At 41.3% G+C, this 27,982-nt stretch overlaps 1 protein-coding gene across 1 annotated transcript; it reads left to right on the top strand.

Annotated features, from left to right (window-relative positions):
• Nucleotides 1–7: 7 nt before the first annotated feature.
• Nucleotides 8–27,982, top strand: GNA13 (G protein subunit alpha 13). Its single transcript, XM_062010587.1, has 4 exons — nucleotides 8–348; nucleotides 2,225–2,451; nucleotides 18,791–18,841; nucleotides 22,993–27,982. Exons 1-4 carry the CDS (start codon nucleotides 66–68, stop codon nucleotides 23,563–23,565), a joined length of 1,134 nt encoding a protein of 377 aa, XP_061866571.1. The 5' UTR covers nucleotides 8–65; the 3' UTR covers nucleotides 23,566–27,982.

Here is a 27,982-nt window from a genome sequence, read left to right as displayed (position 1 = left end):
GCAGAGAGCGCGCTGGTGCGGGCCGGGCCGGGCGGCCGCTCCCCTCGCTGGCAGTGCTCGCTAAGATGGCGGACTTCCTGCCGTCCCGCTCCGTGCTGTCGGGCTGCTTCCCCGGCTGCCTGCTCACCAGCGGTGAGGCCGAGCAGCAGCGCAAGTCCAAGGAGATCGACAAGTGCCTCAACCGCGAGAAGACGTACGTGAAGCGCCTCGTCAAGATCCTGCTGCTGGGCGCGGGCGAGAGCGGCAAGTCCACCTTTCTCAAGCAGATGCGGATCATCCACGGGCAGGACTGGGACCGGGCGGCCCGCGAGGAGTTCCGAGCCACCATCTACAGCAACGTGATCAAAGGTGAGTGAGCGGCGGCGAGGCCAGCCCGCCCCTGAGGCGCCGGGCCGCCGGCCTGCGAGGGAGCCCGACCCGGCCGGCGAGCGAGGGAGGGACGGCGGCGGCCTCAAGGCGGGAGCAGAGGGGGATCTCTCGGGCCAGGGGTGGCCCCGGGATCGTCGCGTCGTCCCGCTTTCGTTTCGGATGCCTCACCCTTCCTCCCGCCGGGGACGAGCGGCTCCCCGCTGCCGGCGGCAGCGGCCGGGGAGCAGCTGCACTGCGGGCCCGCGGGATGTCACCCCGGCCGTGGGCGCTGGCCCGGGCGCGGCCCGCCGTGCCGCTGAGGGCGGCTTCAGCTCTTGCCGTGATTGCAGCGGGTTCGGGCTGTGGGGTCCCGCAGTTTGCCATTTCCTGGTAACGCGGGCGCGGTAAAGAGCGATGGATGAGAGGGAAGATGCACCTGAAAGTCCGTGGATGAGACATGTCCAGTGCCCGAGGAGGAAGCGCTGGCTGCATTTCGCTTCGGTGGAGGAAACGTTGCCATCGTGTTGGAAGCTAGTCTGACACATCAATTAACAGAACCCAGCGCTGCCAAAAACCTCGGCACGCGGTTTAGGAGCACGCTCTTGATTTCACTGCTGTCATCCTCGCTTAATTGGTCATCCTCGCTTACTGTCTCATCTTAATCGCTCATTACATTTTCAGTTTGAACTCTGTAATAGTTGGACAAGGTCTTAAGAGTTGGACAAAGTTTCTCAGAATAGCAAAGCTTTGTCAGACCTCAGCCCAGCAGAGGTCCAGTGGTTCTTAAAGAGAATTACTTAACAAAACTGTTTGCAAGTCAAGCCTGGAAAAACTGTAGATAGCAAGGCAGTAGAAGTCACGAGAGTATTAGGTTGACCAGGTTATAGCTTATTAATAAAGTGAAATACTTCGTACTCTGTGAAAGTTTCCGTGGAGGAACTGCAAGTCTTTTTTGGAAGCTGCTTTCCTGCAGTTATTGCTTTTGACAGAAAAGTTGTGGAAAAAGAACGAAAGTTGAAAAAATACCTTGGTGTTAAACAAGTACATTGTCATACAGTCACTATTTACTGCATCTTAATTTCCATATGCCTCTGCCCATGCCCTAATTGTTGCTTTTTCTTTCCAAAATTTGCTTTCTTATTAGTTTTTCATGACTAAATCTACTACTGGAGTTCATATCCATTTATTCCCCTTCTTGATGTGAGCACAGTGTTGGTTTTTTTCAAGTCCTTGATAAAAGAAACTTCAAATACTCGATTTCTCCCAGAGAATATTTACCAACACAACACAAAAAAGCAGCATGGAGAAGCATTTAGGGAAATCAACTTCTTCTGCACTTCAGTAGTAAGACCATACTTCTTTTAAAGTGCTGTGATTTGAATAAATACTGTCTTCATATCTCTGAAAGTGTTGAAAGCAGTGATAGCTCTTTACAGTTTGGTGTAACTAGATCCCAAGTTCATAAGAATACAAAGACTGGGGGTCCTTAACATGAACTGTCAGATGGTTTAACATATTCTGCAATAAGCTTTTAAACATGCTTTGTTTGGTCTTTGTTTTTGTGTCAGGTAAAAGAGTTTGCTTGGTGGTGCAGATTGGGGAGTTGGTGATTGAGAACAGCATGTTTTCAAGAGTTAAACTTGTACTGTGGCTATTGTAGTATGGATCATGGATATGTTTTTCTGATAGCAAATATCTCTATTTTGGTATTACCTAAAATGATGTGCTTTGAGTCAGTTTTCCTGAAACTTTCTGATTTCCCACTGAGTCTAGTCCTGTTGAGCTTTGTGCATTGTTTGAGTCTTCAGAGCTTTGTAGGTTAGTGAAATAGTAGATGCTGAGAAACTAATCACAGTGCTCTTTCATATTGTTAAAGGTGTGAGAGTCCTCGTAGATGCCAGAGAGAAACTTCATATCCCTTGGGGAGATCCTGCTAACCAGAGCAATGGAGATACCATGATGGCTTTTGATACTCGGTCGGTGACGGTGGTGCAGGGCATGGTGGAGACAGCGGTGTTCCTGCAGTACCTGCCAGCCATCAGAGCTCTGTGGGCAGACAGCGGCATCCAGCACGCCTACGACAGGCGCAGAGAGTTCCAGCTGGTAAGAGTTGTGTTCCAGTGCCTTGAATTGAGCGCGTGTGGTTCCTGTTCCTGTGTTGCTTTGCCGCAAAGTGCTGATCAAGTAGGCTCCTGATGGGTCTGAAGCCTTTTGGAAGGGTTGACTGTTACACTGTGGCATTGCAAACATGCATTTAGCTCCTTTCCCTGCTTTTTTTTTGTTGAAATAGAAGAATAATAAAGAGCTTGACATAATTGTCCTCATTTCATATGCAAGAGCTGAGGTGTAGAGGGCTTTCATGTTTTGATAACAAAGCCAAGTACCTGTGTACTGTTTTTACCATATGACCATTTCCACCCTTTAGCACATTGACTTTAAGAAACCAGTACAAAAACATGGTTTGCAATAAGAGATTTAATAGTAATGTGACTTTTATTAAGAAAAGATATGCATGGGTTAATGAGAAGAATTTAAAAACCACTCCCTTCTCTATTCCAATTTGAGCCATCTAGCAAACATTCCCTCTGTATACTTCCTGTTTAATTTTGAATGTCTGTGTTAATACTCATGTAATGAGATTTTTGTTACATCAAAGTTCTCAGCTGGAGTATACAGTTGAATAGTGGGGTTGAGATGGTATATGCAATTCAATAGTAGGGGCAGAAAGGAAGAAGCATGTCTTGATCCTTGAGCTGGACCTTTAACTGTGACAGCTGAAGCCTCTTCTCTCAATTTCTGTGCAAATTCTGCAGAAGGAAATGAAGCATTGATGTTAAATTTACTGTTTATTGGTTCAGAGGCTTGCAGAGCAGAAGCCAGCATAGAGTTTTGTGGGAGTGGGGGTTGAGATCCTTAAAATAGGTTAAATCTATTCTTGTAGGTCTCTTAAACCTAAGTGGCTTTGTGTTTTTGTGTCTTAAAAATAATCTTTGTGTTAGTATGAGTCTGAACAATAGCTGATGATGTCTCCTGTTGATCTGTTGTGAATGGTTGTGTAATCATACTCTGACTTAAACAAGTTGTGTAAATATTCCATAAATATGTATTGCCCTGATCACAGAATGTCTTTTAGAAATCACAGAAGGGGCAGGCAGTAACCTATCACCTGCTCAGCCTAGGTCTGAGCTACGTGAGGAAGTTTCTAATGAGACCTGTTACTCCTTGCATTTTGCCTTCAGAATGGTCATAAAAGGATAATTATTCTACTGTCATCGAGATCTTCTTCTGTTGCAGAGGTGACTTCTAGTGATGTGGTTGCTGTGTTGGAGTGATCTGGTTTAAAATCTGTTCAATAAGACTGGTTTGTCTTTGATGAAGTTTAGTGACTGCTGGCTCAAGTAGCAAAGGAAAAGGGAGCTATCACTATTCTGTCATCTCCAGTCTCTTGAGAAATAGGTTCTTTCCATAACTGAAGCATGTACAGAGTTTCACTTTGAGTAGGATTTGAGGAATGTTATTCTGAATCCAAGAGGGAAAAAAGCCCCTATTGCTTTCTTTTGAGAATCCTTAAATCTGTATGATGTTGTCTGAAAAAACATCCAAGGATCATGTTGTGTTCTAGGCAGAACTCATTTTTGAGTGTTCATTGTAGTTGAGTTACTGTACTAATACTCATTTTTGAAAGTAAGGTAGCTGCTTTATTTATACTTAGATTGCTCTATTTCCTTTTCAAAAATCCCAGCCTGAGATATTTATGCAAAGATATAAACACGAGAGGAAATAAAAAAGGCAGCTGAGTGATGTCCCTATTGAGCACAAGCAGTGTGATCAGTGCTGGCCAAGTGCAAAGGCTTGGATTTGCCCTTACTCCCAGCTTATGTTATAACAGAGCTCTGTGTGGGTGGCAGAATGGCAGAGAACTCCTGAAAGCAGCAGGTATTTGTGCCAACAGGCTTTGTAGAGTGCTCAAGAGTTTTGGTCTGTGCTGTCACATGGAAGGAAGACAGAAATGGTTAAGGAGGGAGTGACAGGCGTAGCTGGGTCAGAAGGTAGAGCTGGGGGGAAGTTGGAAGAGACACAGACAAGTCAGTTGTCAAGCACCAACTCTTCAAGTAAGGATTCAAGACTTAAAGTTGTTAACATTGTAGAATGAGGAATAATAGAAAACCTTTGTTCTATTTGCAATTCAACTGCTTGTGGCAAAAAAACATAATGAAAGGAGAGCTACCAGCAATCATTAGATGAGTAGGAGAGGGGGAAAAGAGACATGAAAAATATTGTAAAATGCTAAGGCTGAGCATAGTAGAAGAATATTATTTGACTCTAACTTCTTTTCAGACTGTGGAGTGAGTTTTAACTTTTGTCATCGAACAGATTTTGACACTGCACTGAAAAACATGGTTCATATTAAGAAAGCCCTGGCAGGAATGCTGGGAAAGTGTTGTTTATCCTGGGAATAGGACTCTGTGGGGCAAAGGTAGACATGAGCAAATTAAGAACAGAGCAGTGATGGATATGGAGTGAAAAATATCAACATTTACATAGAAATTCTGGAGGAGACGAAGCAAGAGTGTGCAGTTCTAGAAGCCATTTGTAGTTTGGACAGATAGGAAATACAGAGCAAGAGGGTTTAGGACAAGTTTCTGAATGTATGTAGTTAAAACTTAGAGATATGTACATTTGCAAGACATCATTGAACTGTTCTTGCTTTTTAAATTGTTCTCCATCATCTTTTCATTTACAACACCAGAGGTGATGCTAGGAGCCTAAAGAAACAATGTGGTCTTTTTATAGCATCGTGAGAAGGTTAAAAACAGAACCTAGTTGTATTTTAATGGAATTAGAAATCAGCATTTCCATGTCTAGTTCACTAGAGTGTCCTTCCTCATTTTGCTAACTTAAATGGTCATGGGGATAGTCAGTAAGATTTATTTCCCTTGGTATAAAAATAAGGGCCTTCTGGCCACTAACAACAGTGCTTATGAAAATGCATTAGTTCACACTTGTGTAGTGCTTTAAAAGTGGGAAGAGCTAATTACAGCCTAGTACAATGTATGCCACAATGCTTCTCAGGTGCTTAATGTTATAATCCCTCAAATTTTATTACAAACTGAAGTTACTCAGGTGACCGTTCCACTAACACAGTTAAACTGAAGACTATTCTGGCTCTATTTCTGCTACAGCCTCTAGTCAGAAGGCTAAAGGCTCAGTTACAGAGCTGGTCTGAATCAGCATCAGTCTAACACTTTATGACGTCTGATTAACAGTTAAATTTCTCATTGCAAGTTGATTTCCTTTAGAAATCTCTTGAAATGACTTAGATAAACATTCCCATTATCTCAATTCTACAACTTGCAGCCCAATTTAGCTGGACATTTCCTAGCCTTTGTAGTTACACTTGTAGGCTACTCAGTTATGTGGGTGCAAAGGTTTGCTGCTCTCATTAGGATTTGCTTTGAGGCATTGGCAGCTGAAGAGTGTCTAGTGCTGGTGCCGCGTATCTAGTAACACCGAGAATGCTCTTCTGAGTAAGAAAGCTGCTGTACACGGCCTCTTGCTTCCGAGCATTTGCTGTGAACTTGCATGTCTTGAATTTGCTGCAAGAGTTGTTACTAGAGAAGCATTTTCAAGGAGTTTCCAAGAGTCTTCTCATTCTCTGAGAATGGAAAAGTGAGCTGAGAGCCCAGTTGCTGAGATGCATGATAAGCTCTGAGTGTATTAAACCTTTGCTCTTGTTAAAGATGACTTTTGAGTGGGTTTGGATGTTTGCTACCAGCAGTGGTTGATCTTCAGATATACTTTTTGCTCTATTTGCAAAAGTACACTGAAAGTTGTTGGGGTTTTTTAGTGCTACAAACCTGCAATGCACAGGGACAGTGATGATGGTTTATTTTGTCCACGTTTGCGTAGAACTGCAGGCACAGACAATATAGGAAGAGTAACAGGCTGTGCATTTACCTCTGGATCCTGTTTACTTCTGTGATATGTCTGCAAGTGCTAGAACAGATTATAGAACACAGGAAAAGGCGTGTTCAGCTTGAAGTTCTGGTTTTGTTGCAGCTTCTCTGTAGCGTTTTTCTTTTTCAGAGTCGTAGTTTTGGAGGATATTGTTCAGTTTACTAGAAGATTGCATTTTACCTTATTCTGATTAAGCTTTTCTGGGTTCTGTCTTGGAATATTGGTGGGACTGTTGTACACATGAAAAGATGAAATTAGCTCTGCTGGAAATAACAAGTCCCCAGATGACTGCCGTGGAGTATCAGCAAAATTAATCCATTCTTTCAGGTGCATAGGAATATCTCCTTGATTATAGATAGTGATGCTGTGGAGGTCAGTTGTGTTTGAAGCCAGATTAGGTTGGCAGATATTGAGGTCTTTCTCCAGTGTTGTGAGGTTAGTACTTCAGCATCTCTCTGAAGTCACAAGGGTAGAACCTAGAAGAAGAGTTACCTGTCATTCATTAAAAGCATTCACACCATAGTTGATTCTGAATTTCAGAAGCCTTTCAACAGCTTGTGCACTCTGTAATGTGTTGATATCTCTCCCTGTATTCATCCCCTGTAACCTCCTCACACCTCTTAAGTTGGGGAGTAGAGATGTCTTTCGTACCTATGTTTCTCAGATCTGCTGTTTGATTGTCCTGCTCTATTTCTGCTTGAAGTGTGTTGATGGTGCTTCTATTAGGACATGCTTGAGTGCATAAACCGTCAGTTTCTCGGGCTGATGAAGATGCCATTACAGATGTGAGATCCAATCACCCAGCCTTTCTGTAAGCATGTGCATGGGACACTCAATTACATCACTCAGACTTACTTTATTTAAATATACAGTATTGTTATTGCACTTAATGTTGTTTAAATTTTTGTGGGGGAAAACAAGCTGCTGCTTTGTATCTGTTGATATATGAATTATTTTCCCTTCTTTCCCCCAATTAATAGGTCTGTGAAACATCAAATCATGGATGGCATATGTACAATGAGCATGACTCCTTAAAGCCCTTGGAAAGGTTAGAGCTACTTGCCATCTTTTGGCCTTTATATGAAAATGATTTATGAAAGTGTTGCCACAACTATGGAAAGAAAAGTACTTTATAGATTTATGCTTTAAAAGGAGTCATTCAGATCCTCAGGAAAGACTTGGTTTTGATGATTTGCTATTTTTCTTGCCCCAATGACAAGATGATACCGACTTTGAGTTTGTGTTAATAAGGCTTCTATGGGCATTAATACTAGAGTCAATACAGAGGCTTGGATTTATGTAGTCTTGGTTTGTGGCCAGATGTGGCTCTGGATTGAGAAAAGTGGGAGCTGCCTTGATGTGGACGTGTTATCCCAGCACACATGTGCCAGACTGAAGCATGACGTATTGTCTCCCAGCCACCAATGCCAGCAGCTTTTTAGAGTCTTGTGCACTCCACTGAGCTAAAGCTGCGACACAAGAGGATCTTTTCCATGTGGTTTCTGTGCAGCCTCTGAGGATGGAAGTCTTAGTTCAGACTTGACCCAGATATCTGTTTTTGGGGAAACACTGCTTTTAAAATACTAACTTTCACAATGCAGTGTGGAAGCAGGTGTGTTCTTATACTCTGTCTCAAACAAGCCATATGGTGTTGATCATCAGGTGCCTTAGTTTCCTGAACATTCTGTTGCAGAAGACTAAAATGTGACCTACTTCTTGAAAAATGTTGTGGTTCTATAGCTGAGCCTTGATTAAATAAAGGTAAAACCTAAGTGCCCTTCTCAATACGCTGTGCATCCCAACAGCCTCTAAAGTCTTCAGAGATAGAGACTTTCTCAGCCTTCCATATTTCTTGAATGTGAACCTGTTCTCAGCAGATTCTTTTAGTTTGGCACAAGTGTGTTAGATGAGCCTTTGCTGCTTACAGTGTAACAGGAGACCTTGGTACAAACACTCATTCAGAGTCTGTTTCCTTTTATTGGCTGCTAACCTGCAAGACACTACATGTTAGCACCTGTAGAACTGTCTCATTGCATTACTTCCCAGAATTTCAATGTAACACCATCTACACCGTGCTCTGTTCATTTAGAAATGACTTACTAAATAGAAGCCATGCTACAAAGTCCCAGTATTCGTAGCTGTCAGCGAATCTGCATGCTGGCAAAACGTGGTATGAATGCAGCTGTGATCTCCCATCTATATGAATGAAATTAATTTTACGCCTGAGGCAAAGAATGCAGAGTGATCTTTTTCATAGGTAAATATGCAGTCCTTTAGGATCGAGGTAGAGTGCCAGGGGCAGTGTTGAGTTGTGCGGCCGTTCTCTAATTTGAGCTTACTGTAACAAGACTTGAGCCTTAGAGGCTAGTTAAGTGTGTTCTCACTGAGCACATACTGCACTTAGGTTGTATTTGGATGACTGTTTTCCACTATCTTTGACCTAAACTTCAGTTAATCATAAATGCTATTTATATGTTCTGAGTTCATGCTGTACTTATGCAGAACTAGCAAAATGGTAGGAAACTTTAGCTTGTGGTAGCTGAGGAAGTTGCTTAAGAAAATGTGAGAAAACTTAAGTGCAACTGACTTTCCTACATGAGAAAAGCAATAGAGTAACTGTAGGAGTGTTTCACAGAGCGAGATAATTTCCGTAGCAACGTTGTGGCTACTGGTACTTTTTAAATAAGTGTCTAAATTTCCCACAAATCAGTTAAATTTGGAGGGTGCAGAGCCTGCCCTTCTGCAGGGCAGCCAGCTGTGTCACCTATGGTGCTGATGCAGGTGTCTTGGTAGACACCAAGAGATGTCTTGAATTGTTCTGGGATATGAGGCCTTTTTTATATCTTAAAGGTGAATAAATAAGTTAATAAAACCCAATATTAGTTAACAGCCTCACACAGTTTGTGTATTTAATCCCCATAAAAGGCTCTGAGTGATCCTGGATACTAAGCCTTATACTCTACAACCAGAGGAGCTTGATAGGTCAAATTTGGATGTTGGACAAAGAAACATGTTTAAGACTACATTATGAGCTAAAGAAGGTCCTAAATTATTTCCAATATCTTCTCCACTTGCATATCTGCTTTAATAATAAACATCAGGTAACACAGCTGGAAAAGCTGAGTAATTTTAAATACAGAAAACACCCTGAATTCTTTCTCATTGCAATAACCAGCAACTTCAACTATTTCAGAGAAGAGATTTTTTTTGACTATTAATAGGCAGCGAGCTGCCTTTTGCAGCACTTAATTCACTGTACCATGCTGCAGGCTTCTCAGCCATAAGCATTCATGCCTGAAATGTTTTCCCAGTACTCCATAGTGTCCTCAGTTAAAATAAATGGAATATCGTGCTTCTCTTCAGTAACTTTGCCAAGGAATTGAAAAGACCACAAATTCTTTCTATGGATGAGAGATACAGGAATGCATAATCACACATGAGTCTCTGTATCTTTTTCCTTTGTTTAATGATGACAGAGGAAACCATTTTTGAGGAACCTATGGGAGTCTCAGCAGACTGCCTGGAAGGGCTTCTCACTGGGCACATGACAGTATTTGATCACCTGCTGGTGACCAAATAAAGAAGATGCAGAGTTTCCAGGCAAGGAAATGCAGTGCACTGACACCATCTGTAAATCAAAGGAGCTACACAAAATAATGTGTTTTTTAAATAACCCCAAAATCAGTGAGCTGGTGAAATTTTATGTGTGGATGGTGTTCGGACCTTTGTTTTTACTAGCAGACAGTTATATAGTAATTAATGTATAATTTTTCTATTTTCAGGTACTTTCTGGTATGAAATTTGACAAGTGAAGTGTTTGCAGCCTCTTGGACATTGCTGCTGCTTAGGGAGTCCTGGGTACTTAACTGTTAAACTTTGAGTGCTTTAGACACAGCTTTTACTAATTTTTAAACACACTAACATTCATCTAATGGTCTCACTTTCACAAGACCCAGTAAATTGGTCCTGAAATCTTAACAGATAGCTTGTAACAAGAGCTGATGTGTTAGTGTGTCACTGTTTGCAAACAGAAACACAACTTAATTGAAATGGATTCTGCTAATTGCAGCAGAGGAAGGAACTCAGAAGTATTTGGTCATCTGGATTTCTTGTGGGGCTGCAGTAGGAACCAAATGTACTTTAAAAGTCAATCCTAGGGATACTTCAGTGCATGCACTGGTATCTAGTTTAGGGTTCTGCTTTTGAAATGTTGTGATTTAGCTTACAGAGTATGCAATCTAGGACTTTTCAAGCATTTTAAAGTTCAATATGGCCAGTTTTAGTGCTGGTATGTTTCCACATGCCAAATATTTGTCGTGTTTTTGGGAGCCTTTGCTGGTCTCCTACAACTTGGAAACATGTAAAGCTCTAAATGATAGATGGCAGATTTGCAGACTCACTGCTGCCTCAGTGTTAGGGTAAATGCAGTTTGAGTTGCAAACACATGAAGTCATGGAGCCAGTGGGTCAGTGCACTGAAAGAAAAGCAAATGTTTACAGTCTGGTTCCAGTCTGTTTTGTGAGGAAAACATCTGAAGTTTATATAGATGCTCCCCAGAGTGTAAATAGTAATTGGGAGGTGGCTGTTTCACCTTGGTAAGTGCATGTTTTCATATGACATCTAGGTCTGCATGTGTGCTCTGACTTGAAAGATTTGTTTCATCAATGAAATTTGAAAATCTTTTGTAAAGTGTCTGTGTCTTCCCTCAAATAAACTTTACAGAAGAGAGGTTTAGGTTTTAAGTACTTTCTGAAGGAGAGATTAAAAAGATCTTTGAAGAAAGCAAGTGCACCTGGTCTTGTAGACAGCACATCCTAATTTGGTTTCACAGATTAATTTCTGTTCAGGTTCTGGCAAACAGAAGTATCTTCATTAGATGCTCTGGTTCTGCATGTTGCATCCCATATGCCATTTACTGCGTTTCTTAACCTGGCTCAGATCTCTACAAGGAGCTGCAGTAGACTTGAGTTTCCTGCCTGTTTGGAAGCATTTTGTTAATAATCTGGCAATTGCATCCCTCCTTCAGAAGAAGGCTGTCTACCTAAGAGGAATGAAATTGGATTTCTTGCCTCTTAGCAAAGTAATTCAAAACTGGAACATTTTCCTCTGTCATATACTAGTATGTGGATTAAGTTCTGAGTGCTTGATCACGTCTTCATTTGGTTAATTGGGTTAGCACATTGTATCTGAGACTCTGGAAATGCTCTGGTGATTGGAGGAAACCCCAGTCTGAACTGTGCAAGTGAATGAAGCACTTTGAAGGGCAGTGAAAAAACAAATTCAGTGCAAGACAGAAAAGCACCTGATACTGGAGCCTTCTTTGAACATTTAGTCCTTGGCAGACTTGTGCGTGACTTGACTTGCCACCTCCCTTTCAGTCCCAACAGTTTGGGTAGGGCAGCAGATGCTCCTGGGTACCCAGCAACTGTGGGATGCTGCCAGGTCGCTGTGGTGCAAGAGCTCAGCTTGACGTGCTCTGTCTTTCTCCATTTGCTATCCACATTTTGAGAATGATGGATTAATTGGATTACATAGTAAATAGGAGATAATGGATTAAAGGGATATTATTGGGTTAAAAGCCTTCTTAAACCCCTTCACCTTTCTTTGTTAATGCCATTATGCAAGATAAAAATGTCAGACACAAAATAAAGTCAGTGCGATTCCTCCCTTCTTGTGGTAATTCTGTAGATTTGTGCTGTTGAGCACTCTCCATTCAGTGGGATCCAGATGTTCTGAATACAAAAGGTCTGATACCAAAAGGTTTTACAGAAAGTCACTTCTGTACATCAGGACTTCAACCTTTCCTTTTTTTAGGACAGATACTGGGTTTGCGTGCCAGAACACAAGGCAGGTTTCACTTCTACACCGCGTGATGCAGATCTGACTGCTTTGGGAAAAAAAGTCACAACTGGAGCTGCGTGCAGGAAGTGCTGAAAAGAGGAAATAGGGTATTGCTCTCAGAGGTGGGATGAGCTGTGACACATTTGTGACGTGTGCTGGGGGAGAACAGGGTTGTTTTGTAGTCCTGTGGAAGCAAATGCAGCCTGTCTGAAACACTTCACTCTTCCAGTAAAGGGTCAGTTAATCCTGATACACATATATTTTATCTTTGAAAATGGGCAGATCAGATTGAAATAACTATTCAAATGATTGAGCTTGGGAGAAAGAAGCTAGGAGATCCTGAAATGTCTGATCCTGACATATGGTACTTGTGCTTTAGCCCTTCTAAGGCTGGTCCGTTAATGCTTCCACTGGCAGCAGCGCCATTTGAAAGCTCTTTGCCCTTCTTTCTTAGGGAGGGAAGGATTAGTTTCACATGGAGCACTTGGTTGGTCTGCACATGGCTGCAGTAATGCTCCTGTGGGCATAAATGGAGATGGGGATTGCTTTGTTTTGGCTGGAGTGCCAGTTTATGCTGGTTTTAACATAACTTTGGCCATAATTAACACTTAGAGAAAGGAAACAGTTCCCTCCAGGAAATGTGTTTTGAGTTAGTATGCTCTCAAATATTTTGACCTAGACTTGCAGTTTGGTAAGTAAATATGCTGTTGCTTACCTCAACACTTTTCCCTAAATACCTTTAGCACCCTTATTAAAAATCAGTTACTGCATATGCTTATTGAAAACTCCCTAATAACATTGCTGCTGAACCAGAGAGCGTGGTATCAAGTGTCAGAGCACAGCAGTGGCAGTTGGGAAACAAATTGCTTCACCTCACCTTAGGAGATACCAAGCAAGTTGCTAAATTGCCTGATATAAAATGGGGAAAGTACCTGGTTAAACTCAGTTCCTTGAATAAGCAAATTATGGGTATGAATATGTAGGGTTTTGTCGTAATTGACTGGGACCTGCTTGAAAGAGGAATCTTCTTTCAAAAGCAGTGGGAGAAGTGACTGGTGAGAGAAGTTAATTTGTAGAAACCTGAAAGCTGTGAACGAACCAAGATCAGTTTATTCACTCCCAAGTTTGAGGCCAGTAAAAGAAACTAAACTAGTTCAATGTCTTGACATAAGACTTGGTTCAGCTTCTACTGGTCTAACAATCAACAATCGTGGATTTGAGCTCAATATTACAATTAAGTCTAGGGGCATTCATGGCATAAATGGATCATCTGCCTCTCTTGTGTGATGTTATGGACATCACTCGTTTGGATGGAGGAGGAAGAGGTTATAGTGCTCTCTAATACCTCAGCCACTAGGAAATCTGCACTGATTTGATGAACATTGATCCATTAATTATCTCTGCTTATTACTGAGATTTCAGAAGACATCTGGTGAAACTTCAGTAGCAGCAGTATTGATTTGCAGTGGTCTTTTGAATCAGCTTGGGTAGGGTCTGAAGAAAATAAAGGATAGAGACTGTTTTCTCTGGATTCTTTGCTAAAATCCTCAAGTATGGATTTATCTTCTTAAACCTCTAACAGAAAAAAGCCAACTATGTACATAGTGGGGTGATGACTGGGGTGTTGTAAGATGCAGGATTTTAAGGCTCTGGTTATTCCTCAATCATCCTCTTCCTTCAGGCTGCTTTTCCCATGTTATGGATGGTTGGGTTTGTGTGTCAGACATGTACATGCGAGCTTAAAACATTGTAGTTACCTGTTCTTATTCTAAACTAGGCTCTCAAAGGAGCTTTTTGTTATTGCTTTTGTTTGTTTGTGTTTTTGTGGGTTTCAAAATTAAATAAAATAGGAAATATTTGTTTCTCTTTTCCCAGAAATTCAAGTAAGGTCAGGAAGAGAAAATGTTTGGTGGTTCCTATAGTTCTAAACTAGAGTTACTAAGTTATACCTCCTACTTTAAATATCTGATTTATTCTTTCAGATACTTAATAAGTCTTGTCAGTTCAGTATGTTCCACTGAACTTGCAGCCAAATGCAGATGGTTTGATAAATTGTATGTTTCCTTCTTTAAACCTTGTGATGACCAAAACTTTATTTAATGCTTTTTCTCCCTCTTTTTTTTAAAGTAATTGCAATTGGAAAAAAGTGTAGCATTTGTGTTCCCCTAGAACAGCTAGAAAGCCATTTGGCTATGCTAAGGTTTCAACAAATCATATTTAGATTGCTGACTTTGTTTTCATGGAAACCAAATAAATTGGTGCCACTTCCTGGGTTTAAAAGATGTGTTCATCTGCAGTGTATTGCATGTGTGTCTCTTTTCCCTCCCCTAAAATATTTTTGTGGTTACTTTTCTTTAAGCACTAACTACCAACAGTTTAGACAGTAAAATCTTTCAATGCACCATCTTTTGTTGATAAAGCACAACTGATCTTCCTTTTACTTCAGAAAACCACATGAGAATAAACTACTGTCATACAGGTAAATGACCAGTATGTGCTGTAGCTCTGTCTTGGGAGAGAATGCATTACACTAAACTTGAGATATTTCATTGTACAGGCATGAGCAAGACTAGTTAAAATAAATGCAGTGTTGTAAGGGGAGCTGCTGTTGTAACATCAAGTACCTCGATAAGAATGTGATTTAGTTGTGGGTTTTTTTGTCTATCGGTTGTATGTTCATGATGAAGTGACTTTGCTTTCTTCAGTAAGGATCACACGACTCCAGGAGCCACACAAGCTGGTTTGAATCAAACCTTGCTGAAAATGGAATACTTGACAGTTATGAATAAAGTTATTTAACAGTCAACTTCCTGTGGTTTACATGCATTTCTGAATCAGGAGGAGGCTGAAGGGCTGCAGCTGAGATGTGTATCCTCCATCTGAACCAAAGAGGGCAACTTCTACAAGCACTCAAAGTGATTACTTAAAATCTGATATTCTGATACGATTAATATTGCATTAAAAGAGCAAAAGTGCAGTCACCTAATGCTGGAAGGTCTTTGAAGCTCATGCATGAGCCATTCATTCTGTTGTATTGGGGTGTGTTCCAGAAGTTGGCTTTATTGCGGTATGAGAAATGTGCTCAAGCCTGCCTTTGAATTCTCTTGGCCCCTTTGAGCCTGTGCTGTAAGTGGAAGGAAGCAGGAGTGAACGAGTGAGGCTGAGTGATCCAGTTCCTGCAGCAGAACAGGTCATTGGTAACCTTCAATCACACTTGATAAGCTTGCAGTTAAAAACTTTCAACTGTAAAAATGACTTTAAAGGCTTCACCTGCATTGAAAAATAAGTTCAGCTGTGACTGCTTTAAACCCTTTGCATCACTATATTTTTTCAAACTAGATCTTTGAATTTCCATCGTATCTACTCCCAAAACCTGGATGTGAAGGCAACAGGAATGTCCTGGAGTTTTTAATGGGGGTAGATCCAGCAGTTCCTTAGTCTCTCTTGGCTTTCTCCCTGGTGTGGCTCCTTTGTGGCATGTCAGCAGCAGACTACCTGCTGCAGCAGCCACATGGCTGGGGCTGGATGTGGTCAGCCACACTGGAGTTAACGGGGCAGAGTGGGGAAACCCAGTTTCTTTTTTCTAGTCATCTTGGGTAAATCAAAGAGTTTACAGTTTATCTAAAGGGAAATTTTAGAATGTGACAGCTGTCTGTTGAATACAGCTCTTTAAATCAATGACAGTGCCTATATTTAGAGTGAGATGCACTTCTGTTTCTAACATCAAGGAAAAGTAGCTAACACAGAAACTGTCTGTGGAGCTATTGTCATTTGGGATTGTGAAAAGATCATTTGCTACTCAGTTTTAACAATTGCTGGCATTAAGACTTTCCTTGGTTGTCATGTGGTGAGGTTTTCAATGGGTTTCTCGCTATTATTGCATAAAATACATAGGTTCACCCCTTTAGGAAAGGACCAGAAGTCTCGCTTGGTTTCTTTGTAGTGCTGTCTTTTGAAGCTCGTTTAAAATGGGTCAAAACTCTTCAGTTCTACAGTGGTGCTTTCTGATAACAATCTGCTAGTCTGGTAGTTTGCTGTTCAAGAGCATCTGTAGTTAGCAGAGCTTTGCCTGCTAATACAGAGATGTCCACATCAGGTGGAAAATAGTACTAACCAAGGCACTGTTGTGTTGCTCTATGATATGGAGGGGTGTCTGGAACATGATGGAAGAATACATGATGAATTGGAAGCTGGTTTTAAGTTTTTGATGCCATGCATATTCATAAAAAGCCAGTGACTGAATAACTTTTACCTTTAAGTACAAAGTTGAGTCACGCTGATGGTGCTTGCCTGGTGTGTCATGTTAGCTGTCTGAGTAGTTTTTCATAAGGGAAGAACCCACTGACTGAGACCAGGATGTGGAGGAGGGAAACTGGTATGCCACTGCAATATTAATTTGACTATGCTTGTAACAGATTGCTTTTATAGTTTAATTTCTTGAGTTTAAGAGTGGCCACCTTGGTATTTATCTGCCACTGACTTTGATTCGTGACAGCCTAGAACACTGAGCAGACTTCTTGGTGTGCTTTCTGGCAGCAACTTTCCTGTGGCATGTGTGGCTCCAGAGCATTGCTGTTGCTGCAGGCCCATGTATTTAGCATTCATGTTTTCAGGAAATCCCCTCTTTTGGGAAGCTGCTTCTGGGAATGTTTTGTGACCTTTATAAGCTATGTCTTACTTGTCTATTCCAACTGCTCAATCCATTGCAGTAGCAGTAAGCCCCAGGACTTAAAGGAGAGGTAGTAACTCATGCATTTCAGTACTGCAGAGTTAATACTTCTTTAGGGAATAGGCATTGCCTTGAGTAGTATATACAAGAGATGTTTAAGATTAACATATTTGTACACATGCACACACACATGTGTACTTACAACCCAGGTATTCTACAGTAAATACATCCACTTAATGAGCCTGAAATCTGGATAGTCCTGTGGGAGGATTGCCAGCTCCTACTAGGACCTAAAAAATAAATTAACTCTGACCTTAAACTTTAGCTGAATATTAAGACAAAATACAGACAGTGCTCTTAGTACTTGGAAGGCTTGAATTCTAATCCTGTTACACCTGCTTGGGAAGCTTAATGGATTTGTGCATCAAGGCTTGTGTGTTTCTGGTTTTTGTGACATAGGAGTACTCTTTCATGTACACTTTGCTTACAGGAGTGAGGCTACTTTGGGTTTCTAAGTGTTGTGGAAGAAAATGCAGGTCTAAAATACTGTGGTCATCACAGGCAGTCACTGCTATGTGCTGTCAGGCTTTAAAATGGTTAGTGTTGCTGCTGCAGTTTGTCTCCCTAGAGAAAATTGGTAATGGGAAGCCAAACAGAAGGTAAAACAAGGTAGTAGAACTGTGTTGGGCTCTTTCCCTGCAGGTGTGTTGAGCACAAGGCATGTTTCAACCAGAATATCAGGCTTGCCCAATTCCAAGTTAATGTTCGAATTGCACACTTAAAGGTGCAGTATCTGCTTGTATTATGTAACTTTTTCTTAGTACCTGGAAAACTTGCCAAGATACCTGACTTCTGTGTCTGCCAGAGAAGTTTTTTGGACTGTTATTTACCATACCCTACATCACTGCTGCTTAGGTGAGGAGAGTTTGATATTGAGGTTTGATATTCTTCCTAGACAAGATCTCAGAGTTCAAATTCAAGTGAGGGGAAGTCATTATCAGGGTGTAACTGCTGTTCTCATTCCCTTGTCTGGCTTAGATGTAGTCACCCCAGCCTTGGATACTTCTTGACTTTCTCATCAAGAAAATTCAGTCAGAATTCCTGCTTCTCCATCCACAGAGTGGAGAAACACAGATTCTTCCTTTGTGTTCAATCAGCGCATTACCTATTGCAAGTGAACTCTGGTTCAGCAGCATCCTTGTAAAAGTTCTTATTTCCAGCATACCAATTAAATTCTGGAGAGTTGACTGTAGTTTAGGCTTACAATTAAAAAAACCCCAAAATCTCTAGTTCTGCATTACTGGAGGGATTAAAAACTGCATATTTTATTTGCAAAGACAGTGATGGCTTGTATCCAGAAGAGAGCATGTATAGTAGTTGTGGTACCATGCAAGATGGCATCACAGAGCTCAGTTTGTTACTCCCAGAGTAAGGAGTTCTTGTCCAACATGGCCTCTGATAGGAAACTTCAGTAAAATGCTTCATCTCTTGTGGTTTCTCATCCCCTCTTCTGCTAATCTTTGCCGTGCTCACGGGAAGGACCATTATGAATGGGATCAAATAGCAACACAGTTCTAAATGACCTTGTCTCCAGTGATTAATCCATGTACCAGAATGCCTGCATGTGCAAGCTCTTCAAAGGGCTGGAAGAATTGAATGTATCTTTTCATAATGAAGGTGTGGTTGATTCATTGACACTCACTGTGGACAACACTGTAGGGTTTATTTAGTGATTCTAAACTTGGAAAGGATTTAAGTATTATAAATGTGCCTACTTATGCTTTTAAGTTTAAATATTAACTTGCCTATAAGTAAAGCTTCTCCTGTGTTCTTGGGATAGATGCCTTAAAAAAAGGTAGTGATTAAAGCTTACAACACTTAAATCTAGATTTTAGTAAATTAACCAGACTTCAGAATATAAAGTATTGAGATCAAATGTGCCACTTTTTAAGTAACTCTTTGCTTTGTTTTTAGGGAGAATCTGTAAAGTATTTCTTGGACAACTTGGACAAACTTGGAGAACAAGTAAGTTCCTTTTTTTTTTCAGTCTTGAGTTTTAAGTAGTCTTTGTGATCTCTGGGTTTTAAACAGATGACATGTAATTAGTGACTACTCAGATAACTTTAGTTACCTTTACCTGCCTCTATCTCAGCAGTTCACCACTGACCAAAAAAAACAAGTTACAAGTGCTTGTCTAGCTGGAAGACTGTTAAAGTAGCACTTCAGCACTATCTGACACCCAAAAATTACTACTTCTGATTTTACATATGCATTTAAGGACAGAAAGGTCACTCAGTACACAGGATGGTGGCACCTTACTGTAGGATCTACTTTAAAGTCAGTATAGAATGAAATCTGTTATCTCTGAGGAAAAAGCTGAAACCTCTGTAGAATACAGAGGATAGAAATGTTGGTTACTGCTTGAACAACAAAGTTGGATGCTGAATAGTTATAAATGGCAAAAATGCCTTCAAAACGGGATGCCAGCTTGAACTCCATGAGGAGGCAGTTTCTCCTTGGTCCTTTCCAGCTGATGGCTAACAAATGATGAAGGGATCCAACCAACTGAATCCTGTGCACCTGTGGGTAAAGAGTTTTGCAGCTTCTTTCAAAGTTCCTTTATTGAGAAACTTTGGTTCATTCTTTGATGAAAGTGTGAAGCTTCAAGTCACTAGGTTTTTTGTGTTTTAATATATGCACACACACTGCTCATAGGTCTGATGTTTGCTGTGGGAGTGCTGAACTCTGAATTACAGCTTTTCAGGTTTAAAGTTAGACCAAATGGTGTTGAGATACAGAGGGACTCTTTAAGATCTATTGTCACAGAAAACATTAGGCCTTTGTGGAAAAGGTGCCGGCTAAGTTTTGTTACTGAGTGAAAGATTTGATAGGTTCTTCTCATTTATTCTTATCTATATGCAAGATTTGTCTAATGATTATTTCCCCAAACTGTATTAATAGAAGCATTTTACTGTTCTTATCTGTTATCTGATACAACTGGGCTGGCTGCAACTAAATTGCTTCTAAGTAGATAGACTTGAGATTCATATGCCTCTTGCCAAAACAGAGCTGATGATAATAATATGTAGGGAAAGGAACTTAATGTTCAGATTTAATCAGATCAGCAGAATAAGAGTTACTGGCTGGTATGAATATAGATATGAGATCAGCTGGATTCCTCACTACTGTTTGTTGTTCCTTCAGCTGCCAGTGCAGGCTACATATATTCAAAATATCCCAGACATTGCCTTTCATGTTGTCATTGGATCTTATTCATGCCTTAAATTCTAAGTTTAACTAGGCAGACAGTGATGTGGTAGCCAAAAGAGCTACCTGATAACCAAAAGAAGTCCTTTGGAAGAAAACAGGCTGTAGTGAATTTGAGGAAGGAGATCATTCAGGAAGAAAGCACGTGTTCCAAGTCAGTATCAATATGTATGCTTGGGAAGAGCTGCACAGAAAATAAACCAAAAAACCAACAAGCTTCCCCTTCCAAAAATACCAAACTCAAAAATGCAAGAAGGGATAAAAAAAACAGTCAACATGGAAGACTGGGGGAAGTGTAGAAAAGGAGAGTGTGCTGGGGGATGCTTGCAGGAGAAGTACTGATAGACAATGGCAAAACAGTGGAGGACTTAATTAATACTCAGTGCTGTCCAAGGACAATACTCACCTAGTGCTGCAGTCTTCAAATACAGAGGATGGGATCAACAGTGAGAAAGGGGCTAGTTCAGAACTGCTACAGTGGAAAGCTGCAGTGGACATGAGGGAGAAAACATCATCATCCTTCAAAAAGATCATTCAAATACTGGGAGATTCCTGAAGAGTTGTTGTATTTAGTTTCCAGTAGCCAAATGATGGTTATGTATCAAGAGCTGGTGCCCAGTGCACTCATTTGCAGACTGTTGCATCAGAGCAGCTGTTATCTGGTAGAAAACATGGTAAGTCTTCTGTGCATGGAGAATGTGAAAGCACTTGAATTGATTTTATTTGTGGTTGCAAGTGTGGAAGGAATTTTAAATGAGTAATACTCAAGAGGGAATATGTCTGGAATTCTAGGGATAAGCTCCTTGTTCTTGAAAGCTGTACTGAATAAACATTACAAGGCAACTCCCAGAAGAGTGTGCTTTGTGCTCTTGTTTCAATATTGAAGTTATATATGGCTTGGCCTATTACATTAATTGTTATTATTTATTTACATTAATTTCAATCACTCCTGAGCTTTCCTAAGATTTTCTGGCTTTGTTGAGAGAACTCCAAGACTAATTTCCTGAATAATTAAAGATTAAATAGTCCTGTTTGAAAGATGGAATAACTGTTGAACCTGTGACATTCTTGCCTAAGTGTTAACAGTCAGCTTTACTCAAAATCCCTTCACATGTGCCCAGTGACATTTGATACCAACATTGCTCTATTCCTCTGATTGTTCTCCCTCTCTGACAGTTTTTGGTAGAGAAGGCCCAAGATCAATGTCATAAAGAAAGAGAAATATTTTATTGGCTTTTAAAGTTGCTTTAAATCAGACAAGGGATTCACCTCACAAATCTGTAGCTCAGTTTGGAGAGAACATAGTGGTGCTTTGGCAGTTCAGCCCTCCTGCAGATTTTGGTGATGTGGGTTTTGGATGGGTAATGGCACTACAGCAAAAAGTGCAGGGCGGGGAGCTTGCACTTCAGAGAGCTGCTTGGTAATTCATGCCATGATAAAAATCAGTGCCATAGTAGTCATGGGCAGCTTGATTAAACTCTGGAGGTCAAAGAAAACAGCGTAACTAGTTTCACTTTTGAACTTGCATAGTAAAGCAAAGGGATGCTTGAGTGTTTGGACATTACACTCACTTCATGATTCAAAATATTGCTTCCTTCAAGGCTGTGAATCAAACTTGCCCAGCTGCTTTAAACTTGGAAAACCACTACTTAAATAACGGTGTAGTTGTGTGTTTGTGCCCTTTGTCCCAGCTTACTAGTTGAATCAGACTTTTTGGACCATGGTCTTGCACATCTTTTATTTGTAAAGCTCTGAATCTAGTAACTGGAACTGTCAAAGGAAGATGATAGATCATTCACTAACAGGGGACTAAAATTCCAGTTCTGAAACCTAAATCCCTGCCTCTGAAGTTGTGAGAAATGCTGGAAAAATGCAAGGAAGAGTTTCCATAACAAGTGAACAACAAAGCTTTAAACAGCAGCACCAGCCAGCTGTCTGTTAGAGATGCACTTTTTAAATAGCAGAAAGACTTGGAGCATATGCAAAAGTGTAATTCTAGGAGTGAAGAAATCCCTAACGTGAGTCTTGAATTCGTTGCAGTCAAAAGCTGACTAATAAGAACTCCTCTTCCTGTTGGCATCTGCAGCTGTTGACAAACATTCATGCAATAGTCAAAATAGTTAAAAACCCCTTATCCTGCCTATTTAATTCTGGAGGGAAAGGCAGACTGAAGAACTTCAGGGTACAGCTCTTGGCTGCACTGCTGGGAAGGGGCTGCTGTCCTCAGCTGCCTCTGTCTCCTGCTTCACTATTGGCACAGTACATTTTGACCAAAGCCAGGCTCTGTGAGCTCATGGCTGCAGCACGCAGCTAATAGAAGTGACTTTTTGGACCAGTACAACTGGATGCAGAAGATGTGTGGCACAGACACATAGGTCTTGCTTTTCTGGCATAAAAATTACTTTGTTGGAGAAGCTCTTTTTTCTAGAAGCAGTTTTGCAGTATGCATGAGAACACAGGAGGAGCGGAGTGCCCACAGTTAGAGTGAGACACTCCCTGCCGCAGTTACTGATTTGAGAGCCCGTTCACTGCATTGCAGTGCTGGCAGCCAGCGTTTCCCAGCTTTGTGGGAACACAATGAATGAAGCCTGGAGTAATCTAGAATGAGGGGCAACTGGCATGAGGAGTTGATGGTACACCTCTCTGGTTGGTTGTGGATCCAAGTGGAAAGCTTCAGTTCTTTGGTGTATAGTCTTGATTTGTTATTGGGTGTGTTTCCCACTTTGAACTCGAGATCTTTCCAAAACGCTTCAGCGTTGGCATCTAAATACACAGAGGTGTGTGTGTGTTTATTCAGAACCTCATGCTTTTCCTCTGCAAGCTTCTCCCTTGATTGCAAGTCAGCTGTGATCACCACGCCTGTGACTTGTATCCTAATCAGCAAACTCTCCTTTATTTATTTCTTTTAGGATTACCTTCCCTCCCAGCAAGACATCCTGCTGGCACGGAGGCCCACTAAAGGGATCCACGAGTACGACTTTGAAATTAAAAATGTCCCTTTCAAAATGGTTGATGTTGGTGGCCAAAGGTCAGAACGGAAACGTTGGTTTGAATGCTTCGACAGCGTCACATCAATACTCTTCCTTGTTTCCTCGAGTGAGTTTGACCAGGTGCTGATGGAGGATCGGCAAACGAATCGCCTGACGGAATCCCTGAACATTTTTGAAACGATAGTCAATAACCGGGTTTTCAGCAACGTCTCAATCATTCTCTTCTTAAACAAGACGGACTTGCTTGAGGAAAAAGTACAAAAAGTGAGCATCAAAGACTATTTTCCAGAGTTTGAAGGGAATCCCCACTGCTTAACAGATGTTCAAAAATTCCTGGTGGATTGTTTTCGTACGAAACGCCGGGACCAGCAGCAGAAGCCCCTCTACCACCACTTCACCACTGCTATTAACACAGAAAACATCCGGCTAGTTTTCCGTGATGTTAAGGATACCATCCTTCACGACAACCTCAAGCAGCTTATGTTACAGTGATGTGCAAAAAGACATTGTTATTGGAATAACTTTTGTGTGTCGGTTGGTTTTTTTTTTAACTAGAAGTTTACAGCAGGAGTAGAGAAATCCAGATCCTGTCAGACTTCTTGATATGTGGCTAAAAGCTGCTGCTGAACACATTATTGCCAATTTCTGCAGAAATCCAGGCTTAATCTCTTCCAGTGTAGCTTCAAGTTGACTCAAGTTGTAATTCTATAGCAGACCTATGTCTAAGTTACCTGTAAAGTGATTGATTTGACCTTTTACAAACATGTATGCTATCCTAGAAAATTCATCCCACCTTCAGAATTCCAAATCCAAACTTCAGTGAAATTGTTGCAATTGTTAGACTGTGACAGTAATTTAAGGGGGGGGTGGGGGTGTGGAGGAACTTTTCACATCTGACTTCATTACAAAAGACTGTGATACCATAGCTGACTTAAAATGTCTCAGGTCTATTGTTGGTTAGAAAATCCCATCAACCCTTGCTGGAACCATCTGTTTGAAGCCAGGATCCCTGGGTGTAACGTACTTCCTGTTCCAGTACAAATCTTTGTGCGGGGTTTGACTTAGGAAGTGCTTTAAAAATACTTGGATTGGGAGCTTCAGATGTGTGTGGCAGGAAGTACTAACGCAGGCAGAAGTCTGGTGACGAGGAGCTTGTGAATGGCACAGTACACGGTTGCGCTCTGTCGCGTTGTACGTACGTCTGGGAGCCGTGGCAAAGCACAGAGCACTATGATACAGTCTGATGTGGGAAGGGGGAGCAAGCTAAACTTGTAATTCTTATCTTCACTAACCAGATGTTACGTGTAGGTACCTTATACCTGCTCTTGAAGCGCTTTAATATAGCACTGGTTTCTTCTTTCCTTTCTTCATGACTCCTTACAACGTGCCTCATCTTTATCGGTAAGCGTTTGGTGACGGATAGAAGTACTTACAAACCTAAGTGCCTCCTTGTGTCCTGTCCTCCTACGGTATCTTCAGTGGCCTTATGTGAGCATATGTGTTCCCAGCAGAGGCCTTGTGTAGCTGACACAGTGAAGATGAATGTTTTCTTCTGAGAAAGAAAAAACAAAAAGGACATGTCACAGCAGAACGTGCTTCAGCTGGTGAGGTTCTTCCTGAGACTTTCCAACTGGGTCTAGCGATCCTAAAGTGTACTTGAGCCAAAGATCTTGCACAGCACACTCCAGCATGCTGCTTGTGACTAAGGAGATTTTACCAAAAGTCCCACTGCAGTTTCTGTGTGTTTGTTTTTAAAGGGGGGTTGTTGTTACCGTTGCCATGGGATTTAAAACATAATAATAATAATAAATACTCGCTGCCCAGCAATGCTCCGACAGCACCCAGCGTGCTGCACCCTGGCAGGAGGCTGGCGAGCTTGTGTTTGGAGTAGTAGGGCCACTACCACGTTCTCCCCAGACTGTAGTGTTGTGTAGGCAGCCCAGTTTGCCACTTTAGCCCATGCAACTGGCCCATTCCTGTGAACCGTGATGCTGGCCAAGACTTTCGTCAATGAATTGTTATTAACACCTGTGTGGCATCATACCCTCACTGCTCGGGGCGCTGTCCCTGCTAGAACATAGGAAAGCTCCCTGTCCTCTGAACTTAGCCTTTTACTTACTGTGATTGTAAGTTGTATTAACATCTCTGTACCTCGTTCTCCTTTCAGTAGAAGGGGAAGAGTGTCTTTTTATGTAGTTAGGTGCTTTGAAAGACTTCTATTTTTTATATCATCTGCTGAGTAGCCATTGATGAGTCTGCGATTTCTGCGGTAAGGCGCCGTTTTGGGAGGGAAGGGTTCTGAAAAGAGCTTGGGAGAAGTCACAGTGTGTAATCTAAGCATAAAGTTTGGGTGCAATGCTGATGTCAGGAGGATTAGTATAATCTTGAGATGAGGATATTTATTGTAGATTGTGCCTCCTTGCTGGACATGGATATGATTACTTCTGGTTTGATGTGTTCAGGTTAAATGTGAGCAATTCAAGAGGGATGATGAAGTAAAGACTTCGAGAGGCTAATGAGGCTATTTAAGGACTGGACAGCATCGCTGTCATGGGATTCCTGAAGTTCTCCATTTCCTGATGACAGGTTGATTCAGTTGAGCTATAATTGCTAAATGAGCAGACAACAAACCCCTGTCTATTAGTCTCAAAGTCTAGTGCTGGAAAGCGGAAATTGAACAAATCCATGCCGTTGTTAGTCAACGAGGAGGAGGAGGAGGGTTGGGTTTTTTTCCTTTGCTGGCAGTTTTCTGAACAAGTTCATATTTTGAAAAGAGACTTTTCTCTGATGAAAAGAATGAATTTGGAGAGAGTCTGTAGCATGTGTTTTGGGGGGTGTCAGATTCCATTGTTTGCAGAAAAGACTGAAGACTGAGGAGTGGATAGTGTGAAGATTAACAGCAATTTGTCAAAAAAAAAAGAAGAGTAAAATGTTGATGAATTTTGTGTCCAGGGACCTGTTGATTGACTAAAGATCCTCTAAACTGACATCAGCCTAAGGGATATAGGCAGTATCACCAAGGCACTGAGCACTTCTGACCTTAGCTAAAGTGGGAAAGATATAGAGCAGGCTTCTCCCTGGAACCAACACACAAGACCCTGGTTTTCATCCTTTCAGATCACTTTCCCCGTGAACACCAGGGCCCGGAGGGCAGCGAGATGGACCCGCAGTGGGTCATGTCTGACAGAGCAGGCCCTGGTAGATAAGCACTATAGGAATCTCAGGCAGAAATGAATTATTTTGATGAAATGAGTCAAAATCACTCGAGTTTCCCACTCCCACTTCTTTAGAGAGGGAGTGAGATAACTAACCTTGATGTAACTGTTTACATGGTTCCTATGCTAACGGACTGGCTAAACAAATCAAGTCAACGTTTGGCTTTTCCATCTTCAAACTCCCTGTTCATTAGCTACCTGGCAAAGGAGCACAGTGTGTACTGTTGTGTTTCTTTTTAGGTTTGTTTCTAAATATGATTTCTTTCTAGCAGGCTATAATTTTGGTACAAGAGCTGAAGGGTTGATGTTTTGAACAGATTGATTTTTATCCTGAAGCGAACAAATGAGTCACAGTTGGCTAGTTCATGTAAACCAGTCTGTGGTACAAGGTCAGGACATGTTTCTAGTGAAGGTGGGAAAGCAGGTAGAAAAATCAAGTTTCCCAAAACTTTCTTAGTTGTCCTTTATGGAGTGAGCTCTGTTAAAAAGATCACTGACCGTATAGAGATAAACCACTGTCTTGTACAGCCGCCTTGTACTTGAAGGTGAAATGGATGTCTTAGTGACTGTTCCCTGCTGCAATGCCTTCAGCTGAGTTGATTGATATGTGAAAACTGTGGCTGTTCATCAGGGGGTTTAAAATGTTACTTTTTTTTTGCATATTGTATGTGGGAGCATAAGCCATCAGTTTGTGTAAAACTTAAGCTTTCTTTTAGAATATCGGCTCTTAAAAGAAGTCAGGTGGGTTCATTGATCAAAAAGGCTGTATATTGGACTCATTTGTCTAGTAAGTAGCGTTCCATTTTGCCCATCAGAATCACTGTAGCCAGTTGCTCCGATGGGGTGGGTGTTTGAAGCCTCGTGACGCTCGCCTAGTAATAGTATTTATGATCAGTCCCAGGCAGCTTGGTCAAACCACATCAACTTACAGCGTTTGGGAGCTACCCACTGCTTAAAGACTGCATGTTCCACGTGCCCATTGCCATCAGGAGACTTCTCTGGTTCTTTCTCTTTAAGGACGGTTGTAGAAGGTTCATTTTTCAACGACACCATTTCCTGTTTCAAAAGGAATCAGCAGTTTCACGCCATCCCCAGTGGTTCACAAGTTAACTTTACAGGTCTTGTCTGTTTAATGGTACCATTAACATAGATGTTGGGGTTGTTTTTTTGTTCCAATTACACAGCATTGCAATACAGTGCCATTTTGCAATTTCTTTGCATCGTACTTGAAGATAGGTTGAATTGCAGACTATTTAAAGCCGCTTTCCTGCGCTTCCAGTAGCAGTGAGAGCTTAACCTTACGTGAAGCCTTCATGTAAAATACATTTTGTAACAACCTCCTAGATCTTTATCAAACCCAAGATTTGTATTAGCTTTGTATAAATGTTTGTGGCTTACAATTTTATATGTTTTAACTTTTTATAAACTTTCCAGGGACTACTTTTTATTGTACATTTGTTTTTGTTTCTCCTCGGCTTTAGTTTCAGATTGGCAATAAGTTATTTCTAAGGGAGGTCTTAGAAGAAAAAGCATCACTTCCTTTTTATAAAATGGTTACATCTATTCCTAGTTTCAGACCTCTTACACTCGCTTGTACATGGCTCTGTACATACTCTCAAAGTGTTGCCTTTCAGCTATTAATATTTGCCTTGTGTACAAAAATTACTGACAATGAATAAACATATACAGCCTCA

This window comes from Colius striatus, chromosome 18 (assembly GCF_028858725.1).
Source record: "Colius striatus isolate bColStr4 chromosome 18, bColStr4.1.hap1, whole genome shotgun sequence".
NCBI classification, from domain to species: domain Eukaryota; kingdom Metazoa; phylum Chordata; class Aves; order Coliiformes; family Coliidae; genus Colius; species Colius striatus.
This window is presented reverse-complemented; position numbering and strand designations above follow the sequence as displayed.